This window comes from Trichomycterus rosablanca, chromosome 7 (assembly GCF_030014385.1).
Source record: "Trichomycterus rosablanca isolate fTriRos1 chromosome 7, fTriRos1.hap1, whole genome shotgun sequence".
Classification (NCBI taxonomy): domain Eukaryota; kingdom Metazoa; phylum Chordata; class Actinopteri; order Siluriformes; family Trichomycteridae; genus Trichomycterus; species Trichomycterus rosablanca.
Genome location: NC_085994.1, coordinates 38,854,201 through 38,872,966, shown reverse-complemented (window position 1 = coordinate 38,872,966; position 18,766 = coordinate 38,854,201). Strand labels below are relative to the sequence as shown.

The window sequence follows — 18,766 nt, the reverse complement described above, 5'->3', positions numbered from 1 at the left end:
CAGCCGTATGCATCTTATCACCTACACTTTGACGAATGCAGTGCAGCTCAGCGTTGTGTACGGAGAGACAAACCCTGACAGCACTCTTTTCTCATCTTTGTGCAGGCACCATCAATCAGCCAGCAGAGTCGTAATTGCATTAGTTGTGAGAGAGAGACCCCATCCGGCTTAATCCCACCCATATCTGAACAACAGGCCAATCGTTGTTCATGTGGCCGCTCAGACTAGCCGGCAGGCAGAGCTGAGTTTCGACACAATGTATTCTGGTTCCAGCGTGTGTTTTTACCGCTGCGCCACCTGAGCGGCCTTAATTTATGCTATTTAATAGGGGATGGTGTTTGGGACACGGCAGCTTTCCTATGCTCCATGTAGAGTTCATGACTTACCGCCCTGTCATTAAATTCTTGGAATGATTTTAATCCCTGTTGCCGTTTTCTCACATTCTCATTGGCTGTTTTTATTAGTTGGGCTGTAACTAATCATTGTAACTAGTTTGTGCACAGGTACGTACTGAGGCTGGTCGCTGACTGGAAAATCAGACTATAATTGTGGAGTGTGCACTAAGCCTGAGAGAGCAAGAGTATAAGAGCGAGAGAGAGGAACAATATCCTTCTACAGCAATCCAAAGTAATTTTCCATTTCCTGTTCATTCCATGTGCTGCTCTTGTTCTCTGTCAGTAAACAGCTTTAATAATATCCCTAGCTCTGGTTTTTGGAACCAATGTTCCTCATGTTGAAATGATCCTGCTCTGATGCACCTGACTCCACTCAGCAGGTCATTATTAAACCCTTCTCCAGCTGATTCCAGAGCATGAAACTCTAACATGTCCTGAATGAGACTGCCACTTGATTACAAACAACAACATTTATACAAACATGCTTTCCTTAGTGGTTTAGGGGGGAAAAAATCTGTCACATCAAAAGCCTTTTAAAAAGCCCTTTCTTCCACATGAGAATGGCACCATGAAGATTTTGAGCATGTGTACTGCACAATCATCCGCTAATCAGCACGGCTCACCAGGCTGCAGCTCCTTAATAATAATTAATAATGTTATAAAATACAAATTATCAAAAAAATTACAATTAAGGGTTCATAATCAAGACTCACAGCTCCTGAAATGCTCTTGTGATTCTGAAGGCAAAAATAAAATCAATAGCCAAAAACTTTGGTTGTGTCCCAAATTTAATTCCCAGCCTTTGTTTGTTTATTAGGATTTTAACGCCATGTTTTAAACTTTTGGTTACATTCATGACAGAAACGGCATTTACTCGTTACACAAGGTTCATCAGTTCATAAGTTTTTACATCAAACACAGTCATGGACAATTTTGTATCTCCAGTTCACCTCACTTGCATGTTTCTGGACTGTGGATCGAACCCGGGACCTTCTTGCTGTGAGGCGACAGTGCTACCCCCTGAGCACCCACTAAAGAGGATGTCACTGGTAGTGCACTACAGAGACATGCTTGGTAGTACAGTAATATGTGATTTGGGACACAGCCCATGCTGTCTAATTAACCATATCAGACTGTGTACTTGTTTTACAGAAAGACTGAATACAATAATAAATATATACAATTAAAAAATTTACTTGTGAAAGCTCGTCATTTTCTGTTCAGAAATCTCCACCATTCTTAACACTTTTGAATTTTGAAAGGGAGCAATTATGTTTCCTCACCATTGTTTTAAGTTTATCTATGTTTTAAGGCTATCTGATTTGTGATTTTAGTAATTTACCATTCCTCTTAGGGCCCCCTGAAGGTTTACTGAGAGGTGGGGCGTGGCCCCCTGGTTTAGAACCACCGCTTGAACCTCTGTGGTGGGACAGAAGCATAGTGGTGCTGAGAGGAACACAACTCTTCACTAAACCAACACAAAACATTCTGAAGCAGGAATTAATGTTAGCCTATTTGTGTCAAGAGCTGGAGAAAACCACAAATTTGTCTCTTAAGAGAAGTAGTGGTGAGAAAACAAGTCTTAAATGTGTTATGAAAGAGATATCTTGCCTCGGGGAGTCATGCTACAATCTAGTTCAGTCAGGATCACTTTCACACTGTGTCATTTCCACATAAGCTCGCTCTTCAGGGAGCTCGCTTTTAAAAGTAAACTTGCTGTGCTGTGAAAAAGCCAGATCACTGAGAAGACAACGATCTGATGCAACGACAAGGCTGAAATATCAACATTACTTTTAGATAGAAGAGCTGACAAGTGAGCTGGACATTGTCTTCTGAATCCAAATATCATGTGATGAATAATGACTGATCAGACTGAAGCTTAACACTTTAATACCAGTATGACTTGTATGACCAGTAGATGTGCTTTATATGTAAATAAATCTAATGCTTTTAGAGTTATGGCACCAGTCTGTGGAAGGCCTTTTCCTATTCCAGCACGACCCCACCCATGTGCACAAACTGCGATCTATAAAACATGGTTTCACTAGTTTCACTCCTCACCCCTCTTCACAATTGGAAGGTTGATTACCAGCCAGACCTTCTCATCCAGCATCATTGCCTGACCTCACAAACGCTCTTCTGATTAAATTAAAACAAAATTGCCGCAGAAACACTTTAAACTCTTGTGGAAGGACCTCTCAGAGGAGTGAAGCCTGTTATAGGCACAACGGGGAGCCCCTCTGTATTAATGCTCATGGTTTTGAAGTGGAACCTTTCAGTGCTGGAAGTGTCGTTACAGTGAACATGAGACATGATCTGCTGTAATATGAGCTGAAATGTCTGGACACATGACAGGAATCCCACAGAGATCCTGAAGCTGATTTAACTTGATAAGCTCTTTGAGCTGTGCTGAGTGCATGTTGCTGTTTCTTTCACCACAGGGCTGCAAACTATGAACCCTGTGAACCCTGTGCATAATGATGAGTTGTTTTTGAAAAAGCTCCTTGATTCAGTTCGTTTAAGTAAATGCTGCGAGCTGACTCACCATGATGTCTGAGTTCAGTTCTGTGGCTCTTAAATCAAGAAATAAATAATTCAGTTTTTCAAATCAGTGTGTATATTAGCCTTATAAAAAGATCCATAAAATGATGAACACACAAACACACATAAAAAAGTGTATATTTATATTTACTTAATTCATTAATTTCAATCAGGATGGCTTGGTGGGTAGCACTGTTGCCTCACAGCAAGAAGATCCTTTCTGTGTGGAGTTTGCATGTTCTCCCCGTGTCTGTGTGGGTTTCCTCCGGGAGCTCCGGTTTCCTCCCACAGTACAAAGACGTGCAAGTGAGGTGAATTGGAGATTAAAGATTTGAACTGATGAATCTTGTGTAATGAGTAACTACCTGTTCTGTCATGAATGTAACCAAAGTGTAAAACATGACGTTAAAATAATAATAATTATAAAACAAAATAAAACATTTCCACCATCCACTTTATCCTGGTCGGTGGTCATGGCAGGTCCAGTTTCATCAGGAAACACCCCAGATAAGATGCCAATCCGTCATAAGGAATAAGCCACCCCCCTCAGACATAGCTAATCATTTCTGTGTGGATGCACCACTAACACCGATGAGCTTGAAACAAAATCCCACTGAGATTCAGCACAGCTCAGTGTGTAAATGAAGCTGCTTTAGCACCATCTCAGTGCTGGTGGGCTTAAGTAACACACTGCTGTGCCACCCGAGCGCTGCATATATACAGTATATAAAATACAACTTATTTTCTGCGACTGAAACAAACAAGAGCATTCTTTAATACATTCATTAGTTCTTACATAAGTTGATTGTGTTTTTTTTTTTTTAAGAAACATACAAAAATCTCATGGTAGAAATTCTTTGTAGTTGATGTCTGATCTCACTAAATAAAAGACGTTTTTATTATTATGGAAATAAAATGTACAATTTCTGTAGACCGAGGCTGATTAGCTCCAGATTCTGAGTCTTTATGATCCAGAGGGTTGTCCTGACCTTCCCCTGCGAGCCCTCCCAAACTTTTCCTCTAGAAAAACACACAGTGTGTGTGTGTAATTAAACTACCCCACACAAACAGCCTGATGCAGATGCAGAGCTCCACTGAGGTTTAAAGCAATCACAATCTAATCAGCTGTTAATCAGTTGTACCAATCAGGAGAGAAAGCTTCCCAAATCTCAGAGCACTCGCTCCACTTTACTCGTCTCGTCTCTCGCTCTCTCACTCGCCTCTCTTCTACCTTCGTCTGGGCTTGAGAGGCGTATTAATGCCCGTGTCACGGCATCAGGGCTTGTTTCTCTCCCTTAGGAGCCGGGATGGCATTTAGCTTCCTGTTAGACTCTGATTTACTGAAGGTCAAAAACAGAGGGAGTAAAGAAGAAAAATCCTTCACTCAGTACACTTACACTACAGCTGACCATGAGCTTGTTGGACATCCCAGTTTGGTATAAATATGGAGACCATCCACGCACCCACTGGAATGCACATGTAGCTATGGGAATTTGTGTTTATTTAGTCAAAAGAGCATTTGTAAGGATGTTTAATGAGAAGACCTGGCTCTCGATGGACCACCCGTCATGCTGGAACATGCTGTTATAGTACAGAATGTATATTCTCCTTCTGTTAGAAATGGGTGTGGCTGAAAGTTAAGTTATAATATTAATGCAATATTTAAAGCCTCAGGTGCATTTATAAACAAAAAAGCTGCTGGTTGCTGTTACCATGGCAAATCCCAGTGAAATGAACCATGTATAAAGTTTCCACTACAGCTAAGCATGCAGGCGTATGTGTTGCATCTTTTGGTGAGTCTCTGTGATTTTCTGGAGGGACGTGTGGAGAATCAGGAACCAGAAACAAAATCTGCTGTACGCTGGTCCAGTGACTCAGCCATGTTTATTACACACACACACACACACACACACACACACACACACACACACACACACACACACACACACATATACACAGCGTCTGCAGTCCAGCTACAGTATAATTCCTCTTTACTGATCTCCCTATCACACTCACACACACATATACACACACACACACCGTCTGCAATCCAGCTACAGTATATTTCATCTTTACTGTGTTTACAAAGCCCCGCTGTTGTAGTGCATGTGAGCAGGATGAGGTCTGGTATTGTCTGGCTTATCATGGACTTCCTGGTAAAAGCTGTTGTTTTGATGGCAGCATGTCTCTGTAAAATCCAAATATAAGCCTCAGTGTCAATGTTATCTTCACATGTATGAAGGTCACCCATGTCATTGGCACTGATGCACCCCCATACCATGACAGATGAAGGCTTTTGCACCTTTTGCTTTTAATAATTTGGACCTTTTTCATCTTCAGCGTAAAGACGTTGGGGTCTGTTTTTCCAAAATCTGCTCTGTGGACTCCACAGTCGTTCGGTCCAGCTGTTTCACTGTTACAAAATAGTGTGACATAAATATTCTATAACATTTTAACATAAATTTGGCACCTGTCCCAACTTTTTTTGAAAAAACTTTGCTGCAGGCACCAAAAATGTGTTCATATTTAATATTTATATTTCTTTAGTAAAATAAAGGTTTTGAGATAATTAACAAATCACAACTTTTTGTTTTTATTGCATTTTACAAAATGTGCCAACTTCTCCATACAAACATTTTTTACAATAAATTCTTCTGTATTTATTATTATTTTTCGTGTTGTGTATTTTCTTGCTGTGTGTGTGTGTATGTGTGTGTGTATGTGTGTGTATGTGTGTGTCTAACCCTAGAATCTGTCGATAATTTATACAAATCTCTGCAGCAGACAGGAGCAGAAAATGCTGTTTTGCTGCAGGAAGAGAAACTTAATATCATTCATGTATTCATTTCCACAAAACACTTCATTAATTTTAAACTACCTGTGGGTACGGTGCCAGCTGGAACCACTGGGTACAGGGAACACACCCTGCACATACACTTATCACAGGAGGAGAAGATGATGCCACCTATGATTCATTTACAATACTCACGATGCTGTTCTTCAAATAATATAATCATCACCTCAATACGTCCTGTTAGTTTAAACAGTGAAGGTTACGAGGCGTGTCCTCACCTTGGTGTGTTGGGGGTAGTGGGGACCCTCCAGCTCTTTATAGGACTCAGCTCGGTATCAGAAACCTCGATGTGGAGCGGCAGTCGTGGGATCCACACCTTCATTTCTAACTGAGCAGTAACGAAGCTGTAGGTGAAGTTCACCAGCATCCTCACTCGACCCCTCATCTCCTTTCCATTCACATACACGTAATCACAGCGGTCCGACACCTGAGGAGCACAGGAAGACACACACATTAATATTTATCATCAATTATGATCAAGTTTGGCTTGTAGTTATGACATTTCATTGAATCTATTATCAATCGATCCATCCGTCAGTTTAACAACACACCTACCGGCAGGACCATCGATACACTTGTGAAATTGGTTTTATTTGTTTATGAAGCGATCGCTCCTCTGTGATTGTGTGGCTGCTGAATTTTTCATGGAGGCTACGGGATCAGGTGTTCACCGCATGAAAGATTCATGGCTGCCGAATATTTAAGAATGTCTAGCAGGAAATGGAATAATAAAACTCAAACTGGGAGATGTTAGCAAACCAATAAAGCATCGTCTGAATGGTCTAACGCCGGGGTGCTTAACTTGAAAGTCACGACATGGTTCCTGAGGGTCGCGATGATAGAGCTATAAAGAACAAATATGAAGCAGGAGAGATTGAGTGTGTGTGTGTGTGTGTGTGTGTGTGTGTGTACTGGACCATGAGCTTGTTGAACATCACATTCTAAATTCACTGGCATTATTACAAGTTTGTCCCACCTCCAAATCCTTCAGCCAACTTTTTGCAGCAACAGTTTAGGGAAGGCCCTTTCCTATTCCAGCATGACTGTGCCTCTGTACACAAAGTAAGCTCTATAAAGGCATGAACAAAAGCTCGATGTCCTACACAGAGCCCTGACCTCAGCCCCCATGAACAGCTTTGAACATCAGTTGATGCTTTTTTGACAACATCAGTGCCCGGCCATACAACTCCCATACTGAGACCCACTTCAAAGACTGGTGAGAAGTCCTCTCAGGACGGTAGCTGTCAGACTATTTAAATATTAGCTGTTTATGAAATGGGACGGCCAATACTTTTGGCCATATTTATATTTGGCCGTATGCAAACAATGCCTGTAAGCAAGGATTGAACCCAGGTCCTTGGGAATTCTATTTGTGTGCAGCACCCACTATACGAGCAGCACAGTCCACTTTAAACTAAATTAAAACTGAATGCTGGTGAATATCCAATAAATATGTTAGTGTTTACAGGGCAGTGGTAGCACAGCGGTTAAGGTACATGACTAATAATCAGAAGGTTGCTGGTTCAAGCCCCGCATCAGCCAGCTTGCCACTGTTGGGCCCTTGAGCAAGGCCCTTAAACCTCAATTGCTTGCGATGTATACTGTCTCAGTTGTAAGTCGCCCTTGTTACCAAATATAGTGCCCTTGTTACCACAAAGCCCTTTCCACTATGGATTGCAATACAACTGCCATCCTTCGCGAACACACACACACACACACACACACACACACACACACACACACACACACACACATGCACGGTACAAAAGGACAGTCAAGATTTGGGCAGAATGAGAAAACTAGACCCTAAAACCATTCGCTATATAAACGCAGTTCACAGTGAATCTACTGGCATGATTCACATTCCAAATGACTGTATTTATCTGGCTTTGATCTCTCCAGACAGGCTGTGTGTGATTAAACAGACACACACACACACACACACACAAGGTGCTTTGAAGTATGTGAAGTATGTGAAGTATTGCCCCGGGCTGCTCGGTTTGAATGAGAATGCTAAGACACCGTCGCCACACTTAACACATCAATAAAGATCAATCGATCCTTTCATATCGTTACACATCAATCTGTTTCAGCGTTCGGTTCAAAGTGACAGCTGAGTCAACAGTCACATCACACAAGTTTCACAAAGTCAGTCTGCCAACACGTGTTTACATCACGAATGTGCCGTTTCGTTTGCTTCGTGAGGTGGACATGGTCAGACTGAACGATTCGTCAGTGCAGAGGAACAGCAGGTGGACGCGGTGCCGTACAGGGGGCCTGAATTTTACCTCTTCCTCTGTTTACTCGTTTGGGTCCCATGTTTCCACTCAGTATGACAGAAGAGGTGCTACGGGAGCACATTCATCCCCATCAATACATTCATTTATTTTTCATCCTGGTCAGGGTCATGGTGGGCCTGGCATAAGTCAGAAACACTTTGCCCAAGGCTGGAAAACACTCTGGACAAGGGACAAGTTAATCGCAGGGCTCACATCTAGTGGCAATTCAGATCAGCCAACCCACCTTCTGCATGTCTCTGATAGCTGAGAGGAAAATTGATCAACCAGAGGAAATCCATACACACAAAGAGGAACATGCTAAACTCATTACAGACAGTGGCTGGAAATGTGAATTAATCCCAGGTCCTGTGCACCCATGTTACTTTTGGAACCTGCTTTACCAGATGTGCCACTAGCAGCCATCTAGGAGGACATCATCCTGTACTGATAAGTGTGTGTGTGTGTGTGTGTGTGTGTGTGTTTCAGTTTATTAGGATCCTCTCTGCTCTGGTTGAGATGACAATGTGGTGTCTACTGTACTTTATTGTGTATGAATTCTGATTTTAATCACTAATATCTTTACATCACACACACACACACACACACACACACACACACACACACACACACTGTGGTCATCATTACTCAGTAGTTTAGGACTGAAAAATCAAATGTTCACTTCAGGTCTGATAATGGAGTAGCTGTCAGTGTCAGACACAATTAATTAGAACCTATCAGAGGTGAGGAGGGAGCAGCAGAGCTGACGGTGTGTCTGAAACTGCTCTTTTATAGCAAATTAGCATGAACAATCAATTACATGAAACGATTTCATCAATAACGATCTGAATCTCACAGCATTAATTATGCACTATATGGACAAAAGTATTGGGACACCTCTTCTAATTATTAAAGTCGTGTGTTTCAGCCACAGCAACTGCTACGAGGTGTAATAAATCAATTATATGAAGGAAATAATATGCTTATAACTTTTCAGCCACAGTAGGGAAGGTCCTTTCCAACATGACACAATCTCTTTAAAGACACCTTGGTTTAAAATAACTTTAGCGTCCTGTACAGAGTCCTGACCTCAGCCCCACTGAACAGCTTTGGAATGAACTGGAACATCAATTGAGGCTTTTTTTTGACCAACATCAGTACCCAGTCATACAAATGCTGTCATCTTTCCCTCAGACATACTTTAAAATCTTGTGAGAAGCCTTTTTAGAAGAGCGACTGTTGTTCTAGCTGAAAAGATCACAAAAGATTACTCTGTTTTAATAGCACTTGTTTTCGAAATAGGGCTTCCAGCAAGCTCATGGTCAGCTGTCCAAATACTTTTGGCCATATAAACACGAAGCTGCACTGATGTAAGCCTTGTCATGGACCTGCTGCGACCCTGACTGGTTAAAGAAAATTAAATTAAATAAAAAAAATGAATACTGTTGTACTGGTTTGTGCTTATGTGGAACACAGGCAGTTTGTTTGTAAGCCTGCATCACAGAATTTAAGCCACAACTAAATACTGACTAACACTCCACACAGTAACGACACCAGGAAATCTTTCAACTCGCCTAAAGTTCAGTCCAGTCGTGCTGGAGCCTAAAAGTCGACGGTGGAATGTCGACTAGCCCTATGCTGGGTCACACTACACAGAAGATTTGACTGCTGTAATTCTATAACCTCATATAATCACGTGTCTTACGTCTGATAGGAAATGAGGAGAATTCATTAATTATCATTGCACTAAATAAATGAAATGTAGTCATTTCAGACAACTAAAGTCTCTGAGGACGCGGCGGCTCGATTAAAACAGAGCTGACGGTTATTTGTGTGCTCGATGTGAAGCAGTAAATGAGCTTCACTTATTATTATGATAATCAATCACAGAGCTGAAGAGTGAAACTCTAATCTGAGTCTCTGCTCACACTCAAGCGCTTCTGTTTCTACCTGACTGACTCCAAATCATCGTTTACATCACACGCACCACTGAGTCCAGCTCCAAAACACACACACACACCATACACACGCACATACAAACACACACACCATACACACACATACAAATACACACAGACACAAACCTACAAATAAACACACGTGCATGTACAAATACATACACACAAACCCACACACACACACATATAAATACACACAGACACAAGTATACACACACACCTATAAATACACACACTCACGTACAAATACACACACACACACAGACACAAGTATACACAGACACACACCTATAAATACACACACACACACAGACACAAGTATACACAGACACACACCTATAAATACACACACACACACAGACACAAGTATACACAGACACACACCTATAAATACACACACACACACACAGACACAAGTATACACAGACACACACCTATAAATACACACACACATACACACACCTGTATAAATTCAAACACACGCTTAACAAATACATACACGCAAACACACACACAAACACATGTATAAATACACACACTCACGCACGTATAAATACACACACGTATAAATACACACACACATGCACATGCAAATACACATAGACATACATACACATGCGCACACACACACACAAATACCCAGACACACAATCGTACACAGACACACGTACAAATGTGAAAATACACACAAAATACATACAGTGTATCACAAAAGTGAGTACACCCCTCACATTTCTGCAGATATTTAAGTATATCTTTTCATGGGACAACACTGACAAAATGACACTTTGACACAATGAAAAGTAGTCTGTGTGCAGCTTATATAACAGTGTAAATTTATTCTTCCCTCAAAATAACTCAATATACAGCCATTAATGTCTAAACCACCGGCAACAAAAGTGAGTACACCCCTAAGAGACTACACCCCTAAATGTCCAAATTGAGCACTGCTTGTCATTTTCCCTCCAAAATGTCATGTGACTCGTTAGTGTTACTAGGTCTCAGGTGTGCATAGGGAGCAGGCGTGTTCAATTTAGTAGTACAGCTCTCACACTCTCTCATACTGGTCACTGAAAGTTCCAACATGGCACCTCATGGCAAAGAACTCTCTGAGGATCTTAAAAGACGAATTGTTGCGCTACATGAAGATGGCCAAGGCTACAAGAAGATTGCCAACACCCTGAAACTGAGCTGCAGCACAGTGGCCAAGATCATCCAGCGTTTTAAAAGAGCAGGGTCCACTCAGAACAGACCTCGCATTGGTCGTCCAAAGAAGCTGAGTGCACGTGCTCAGCGTCACATCCAACTGCTGTCTTTGAAAGATAGGCGCAGGAGTGCTGTCAGCATTGCTGCAGAGATTGAAAAGGTGGGGGGTCAGCCTGTCAGTGCTCAGACCATACGCCGCACACTACATCAAATTGGTCTGCATGGCTGTCACCCCAGAAGGAGGCCTCTTCTGAAGTCTCTACACAAGAAAGCCCGCAAACAGTTTGCTGAAGACATGTCAACAAAGGACATGGATTACTGGAACCATGTCCTATGGTCTGATGAGACCAAGATTAATTTGTTTGGTTCAGATGGTCTCAAGCATGTGTGGCGGCAATCAGGTGAGGAGTACAAAGATAAGTGTGTCATGCCTACAGTCAAGCATGGTGGTGGGAATGCCATGGTCTGGGGCTGCATGAGTGCAGCAGGTGTTGGGGAGTTACATTTCATTGAGGGACACATGAACTCCAATATGTACTGTGAAATACTGAAGCAGAGCATGATCCCCTCCCTCCGGAAACTGGGTCGCAGGGCAGTGTTCCAGCATGATAATGACCCCAAACACACCTCTAAGACGACCACTGCTTTATTGAAGAGGCTGAGGGTAAAGGTGATGGACTGGCCAAGCATGTCTCCAGACCTAAACCCAATAGAACATCTTTGGGGCATCCTCAAGCGGAAGGTGGAGGAGCGCAAAGTCTCGAATATCCGCCAGCTCCGTGATGTCGTCATGGAGGAGTGGAAAAGCATTCCAGTGGCAACCTGTGAAGCTCTGGTAAACTCCATGCCCAGGAGAGTTAAGGCAGTTCTGGGAAATAATGGTGGCCACACAAAATATTGACACTTCAGGAACTTTCACTAAGGGGTGTACTCACTTTTGTTGCCGGTGGTTTAGACATTAATGGCTGTATATTGAGTTATTTTGAGGGAAGAATAAATTTACACTGTTATATAAGCTGCACACAGACTACTTTTCATTGTGTCAAAGTGTCATTTTGTCAGTGTTGTCCCATGAAAAGATATACTTAAATATCTGCAGAAATGTGAGGGGTGTACTCACTTTTGTGATACACTGTATATATACATGTACACACACCATGCACACATACACACATGTACAAAACACACACAGATATGCACATACACACACACACACACACACAGATATGCACATACACAAAACACACACAGATATGCACATACACAAAACACACACAGATATGCACATACACACACACAGATATGCACATACACACACACACATACACACACAGATAGGCACATACACAAAACACACACAGATATGCACATACACACACACACACAGATATGCACATACACACACACACAGATATGCACATACACACACACACAGATATGCACATACACACACACACAGATATGCACATACATACACACACACACAGATATGCACATACACACACACACAGATATGCACATACACACACACACAATTGTTGCCAGTATTTCACTTTCAGTTCATAATCAGACTGTCTAGCTGCTGTGGTCTGAAAATCAGGTAAACAGATGCTCAGTTAATCACACGCACACACACCTGCACAGGTAAACACTTTAATAAAAGAAAAGCCCTGCACACAATGATGATTAAAGGAAGAAACAAACATGATTATTTTTATGTGTATCTTGGTCTCGCTGAAACCACACTGGAGAAATAAACAGCGTTCTTTAAAAACATCTCCTCTTAATTATGTTTCACTGATGCTGCTGGAGAACGACTTCTAAACCATCATTACTTTCATATACAAACATGTAAATACACACTCAACACCGCTCTGGGATTTTATTCATTTCTGCACCTGCAGTGACTGTAAACAGCCCAGTTTAAATGTTCCCACTGGAGTCTCAGATTTCTGACTGGAGTAACTGGGGAAAAGGCAGGAACACGACGTGAACACGCACGAAACCATCACATAAACCCATAAACCTCCTCAGATAAAACCTGTTCTACACACAGACCTGTAGCTCATCTTCTATCAGTGTCTCATTTCATCTGTGTGCAAACTTTTCATAATTCATAAGATAAAAGAAACACTGTGTTATAAATACACTCAGAGCACTTTATTAGGAACACCTAGCTGATACACACATTCTTTAACTAAGACGAAGAGAACTGAGCACATCACGCCAGTTCTAAAATCTCTACACTGGCTTCCAGTTAGTTACAGAATAGAATTTAAGGTGCTGCTACTGGTCTATAAATCCCTGAATGGGTTCGGCCCAGAATACATCTCAGAAATGTTTAGAGAATATAAACCCAGTAGATCTCTTAGATCCATGGACTCAGGTCAGCTAGTTGAGCCCAGAGTCCAAACTAAACATGGTGAAGCAGCATTTAGCTGTTGGGCTGCATATAACTGGAACAGACTGCCAGGAGATATTAGATGTTCCTTAAATGTAGAAATCTTTAAATCCAGGTTAAAAACTTTTCTTTTTTCTTGTGCCTATGATTGAGCTCAGAATTTTTGCTATTACCCTCATTTTGCCATATTTCTTTTAGTTTTTCATGCTCTTAATAATTCTTTTTATAGAGTAGTGTACATTCTAAACTGTAGGGTATATTTTAATATATTTTCTTTTAGTTTTCATGTTTTAATTGCTTATCTCTCTTGTTTTAATTTCGTATTTCCCAAATTGTAGGGTATATTTTACTATATTTTCTTTTAATTTTTCATGTTCTTAATTTTTATCTCTCTTGTTTTAATTTCATATTCTCTTAATTGTAACTAAATGTTTGCAAGAAGTCTTTCTGAGGTTTTAGATCTCAGGAATGTTTTAATGCTTTTAATTAACTTTTTTTCCTTATGTGAAGCACTTTGAATTGCCACTGTGTATGAAAGGTGCTATACAAATAAACTTGCCTTGCCTTTGACCATGAGCTGGTTGAACGCCCCATTTCAAAATCAAATGTAATTAAAAACAGAGTGACCGCTATGTGATCTTTTCAGCTAGAACAACAGCCGCTCTTCTGAGAAGGCTTCTTACAAGGCTTTAAAAATATATATGTGGGAATTTGTTCCCATTCATTCAAAAGATGACAGCATTTGTATGACTGAGTACTGATGCCCTGTTGATGTTCCAGTTCATTCCAGAGGTCAGGGCTCTGTGCAGGACACTGGAGTTTCTTTACTCTGAGTTTTTCCTCATGTCGGACGGGACTAACATATTTTGTCCATACAGTGCACATTATCATGTTCATACTCTCCAGACTCAGTAATACTCAGTGAAGGACGCGCTGCTCTTTCAAACCTGCTTTTCTTTCACTTTTTTTCCGGCTGCAGTTGAATCTGTGCTTTGGAGCGAACTCACCTCCATATGGCAGATGCAAAACTCAAATCAGATTTTAGGGATCGCAAAGCAAGGATCATTTCATATCAGGAAATGCCAATTACAATCTCCTAGTAAATTCAATAAGCAGTAAAGCACGATGGGGTGGAAATTTAATGCTTCGTCACAGCCAGTCATAATCACAGAGTCGTTTGGAAGAGTTATTAATTTTTACTTTTTTTTTTTAATAGAAAAATGGATTCTTATAAAGTTTACAAAGGGACTAAAACCAGACGTGCTGATTCAGCTAAAAAAAGTTTCCTGGTTTTACACTGTGATGGTGTGTGTGTGTTTCTTAAATACTAGCAATAAAAAAAATATAAAGAAATATGTAATAGTTTACTTTTAAATAGGCCTTTTTGAAATTTTGGATATATCTAATTTCCTGTGGGGCGGCACGGTGGGTAGCACTGTCGCCTCACAGCAAGAAGGTCCTGGGTTTGATCCCCAGGCGGGGCGGTCCGGGTCCTTTCTGTGCTGTCCCCGTGTCTGTGTGGGTTTCCTCCGAGAGCTCCGGTTTCCTCCCACAGTCCAAAAACATGCAGTCAGGTTAATTGGAGACACAGTATGTGAATGGGTGTGTGTATGTGTGTATCTGCCCCGTCCAGGGTGTTACTGTGTGCCTTGCGCCCATTGAAAAGCTGGGATAGGCTCCAGCACCCCCCGCGACCCTGATTGGATAAGCGGTTAAGAAAATGAGTACGTGAGTAATTTCCTGTGCTCTCTAGGACACCCTGCCTAAAGCAAACAGCTCTTCCAGCACATGAAGCCGGCATCAGATTCTCACACAGAGCTTTAACGTAATCTGAGGAAGACACGACGCTCTCTGTCCTCCACTGTTGCTTGTGCCTGGACCACAACCAGACAGTAGGGATTATTGCAGTGACCTGAGGGTGAATCCTTACCCAGCCTTCCCTCCCAAAAAACACAGCCTATCATGTCTGTAAATCACCTGACCAGGCTGGTGGCCCTGACTGACACTCGGGTCTCTGCGGTGGTGGTGGGCTATTGTGTTTTACTCTTGCATCACCCGCATATCTGTGTTATAAATAGGACTGGGTAAAAAAACCCAAACAACTGTGTGAAAGAGAAAAACCTCCTCTGAGAACCTCAATATTAGGAACTGCGCTTCAATCTTACACAAAACTGACCCGGGAAATAAACATGGAGTGAAAATTGGGGCAGGAGGAACATTAAATATGATGTGTTTATATAATGTTATAAAAAATGTTTTATAGTCTCCTTTATAGAAATAAATGAAAGTAACTTTCTCAAACCTCCAGCTTTATTTAGCCACAGTAATCAAAGCTATTGAAGCCTGAAATCACGTTTAATTATACTGTCAGAATAAATTCCTTCTAGTAAGTGACATTCTGAGGCATTTTTTAAAGCTCAGAACAGAGAGAACAAAGAGCAGCGCTGTCACTTTCAATCAAACATGTGGCATCTACAACATCTGGAGCTAAAACTGGAGCTCTGCTCTTCTTTAATGTCTTTAATTACTGTCAGTTCTGGTGAAACATTTATTTTAGTTTTAAACTTTGATACCAGAACATTCCATCAATATGTGCTTGTTTTATAATATGATAATATATAGAAATTATGTTCTCACTGCCAGTCCTTAGAAGAGATTATGGGAGGGGTTTCAGAAGATGACTGTGGGAATTTACTTCCATTCCACCACAAGAACATGATGCCAGGCCCCTGCTCATGTTTGATCTAGCACCAGGTTTGATCTGTAGAGTGAGAACTTCTTACTGTAGAGGACGGAGCTTCCTCATGGGGGAGGACCGGCCCTGGTCACCTCAGCATGAACTGCACTTAATTTAATACATAATAAAACAAGGCTGCTGCTAGATGGAGCGAATAAATCTACCGACCTTGACTACGTCTTCATCTGTGGATCTGCACTGCACCGTGTCAGATACATCCATAATCGTACTGTCCACCGCCACCGTCACCACCTTCACCGGCACCGCGACCGTTCTGCCATTTAGTACCGCTGTGTTCAGGATCTCTGTGTCCTGATGGAAAAAAATAACAGAAATATTTTATTAAACCTTTATTATTTAATTTGGGGAGTTACAGTCATCCTTGTTTTTTTTAGTTTAAACTCTAACCAAACACCTGACCAAACTAATTATGATTTTATATGTAACTAAACTAACAATGTTGCCATTCAGAGCATTCTCAAAAGTTGCAATAATAATAATAAGCATAATAAAATAAAAGCCTAATTTTATTTAGTTCCTTTTCTAATGTAGTCTGAATATGTAACTATGTTTAGCTCCTGAATCCTGTAGGTTACTAAACAGATTTAGGACAGTTAGATTTAGCACATTTTTATTGACCAAAACTATAAACGCAGCAACAGAGAAACAAAAAAATCAATGTTACCAAACACTCATAAATCTAAAACATTTTTATTGTTATTAGAACGTCAGATAAAGAAAACAAGAGTAGCAGTAGAGGCAGTGGATGGGTAATGATCACTGGTGTGAGCTGAAGTGAACTGGAGTGATCTGGGGTGAGCTGGTGAGGTGGGTTAAACAGGAGTGAGCTGGGGTGATCTGGTGAAAACTGGAGTGATCTGGGGTAAATTGGAGTGATCGAAGGTGAACTGGAGTAATCTAGGGTGAAAATGGATGAGCTGGGGTGATCTGGTGAAAACTGGAGTAATCTAGGGTGAACAGGAGTGAGCTGGGTTGAAGAGGAGTGAGCTGGGGTGATCTGATGACAACTGGAGTGGTCTGGGGTGAATTGGAGTGATCTGGTGAAAACTGGAGTAATCTAGGGTGAACAGGAGTGAGCTAGGGTGAGCTGGTAAGGTGGGTTGAACAGGGGTGATCTGGTGAAAACTGTGCTGGGGTGCTGGTGTGAACATGAATGAGCTGGAGTAACCCAGAGTGATCTGGGGTGAACAGGAATGAGCTGGTGAGGTGGGTTGAACAAGGATGAGCTGGGGTGATCTGGAGTAACCCGGAGTGATCTGGGGTGAACAGGAATGAGCTGGAGTAACCCAGAGTGATCTGGGGTGAACAGGAATGAGCTGGTGAGGTGGGTTGAACAAGGATGAGCTGGGGTGATCTGGAGTAACCCGGAGTGATCTGGTGAAAACTGGAGTGATCTGTGGTGATCCGGGGTGATGTGAACGCTCTCAGTAATGCACTTTATTAGTGAGGTGCAGCAGACGAGGAGGTTTCATTAGAACAAGCTGCACCCTTAACCTCTGATCCAGTGAGACTCTGATCTTCACTCGGCTCCATAATTGAGGCCATTACAGCCACTGTGAGATGTTCAGGCCTCACTGTCCTGTCACCGAGACACCACCAGACGGGAGTAATACAGTCAATTTACCCCATTAGCCTCTCTCACTTTCAATTAAACGCAACAGCTGACCTTCTCCTGGCACCGGGGTCGCGTGGGTCAGAGCGATCAGACTCGTCTCTCTGTCGAAGCTCTATTTCTCTTTTCCTGAGGAACGACAGAATGAGATGACGACCTAATCTCTACAGAATGGCTAATGACAGGTTCGTCTTGGCACAGAAAGCTCTCTCTTATTATTTTCATTTTCCGCCAGTCCTGCTCTTCCACTCCATTCCCTCTTCAATAGATTCAGAACAGAAAGGCAGAAAAAAGAGGCTGAATGGAGCGGGCTTGACATCTCTGCACCGTATGATTTTTTTCTTAAAGCCGATCAGTCACTTACAGGTCGTCTCAGCACAGCTTTCACCGATTATAAAATCTCAACCTTTTTTAATTTCAGAATTGTGCTGATGTGTGCAGGTAGACGAGTCTCTGGTTGAGAACAATGATGTCAGGATAAACCAGTCACACACAAAACGACAGGATTCTGTAAATTCTTCTTTAGTGTTCACTGTGTCAGTGCTGTGCTATCATAGGTCTGATAAAACACTATAAACTGGGGACTGAAAACATTCTCTGTGTATATTGATAGCTCAGTGGTTAAGGTACTGGACTAGTAAACAGAAGGTTACCGGTTCAAGCCCCGCCACCACCAAGTTGCCACTGTTGGGTCCTTGAGCAAGGCCCTTAACCCTCAATTGCTCATCGTGTTCCGCTCATTGTGTGTAAGTCGCTTTGGATAAA

General features: G+C 41.7%; 1 protein-coding gene across 1 annotated transcript in view; it reads right to left on the bottom strand.

Annotated features, from left to right (window-relative positions):
- The window catches only part of LOC134318503 (transmembrane protein 132C-like), a 56,801-nt gene that overhangs the window by 13,302 nt on the left and 24,733 nt on the right, over window positions 1-18,766 (bottom strand). The window contains exons 3-4 of the mRNA XM_062999479.1: window positions 16,537-16,680; window positions 6,009-6,217 (exon numbers count right to left, since the gene is read on the bottom strand). Of these exons, the coding sequence (XP_062855549.1) occupies window positions 6,009-6,217; window positions 16,537-16,680 (353 nt within the window). The remainder of the gene's footprint in view (window positions 1-6,008; window positions 6,218-16,536; window positions 16,681-18,766) is intronic.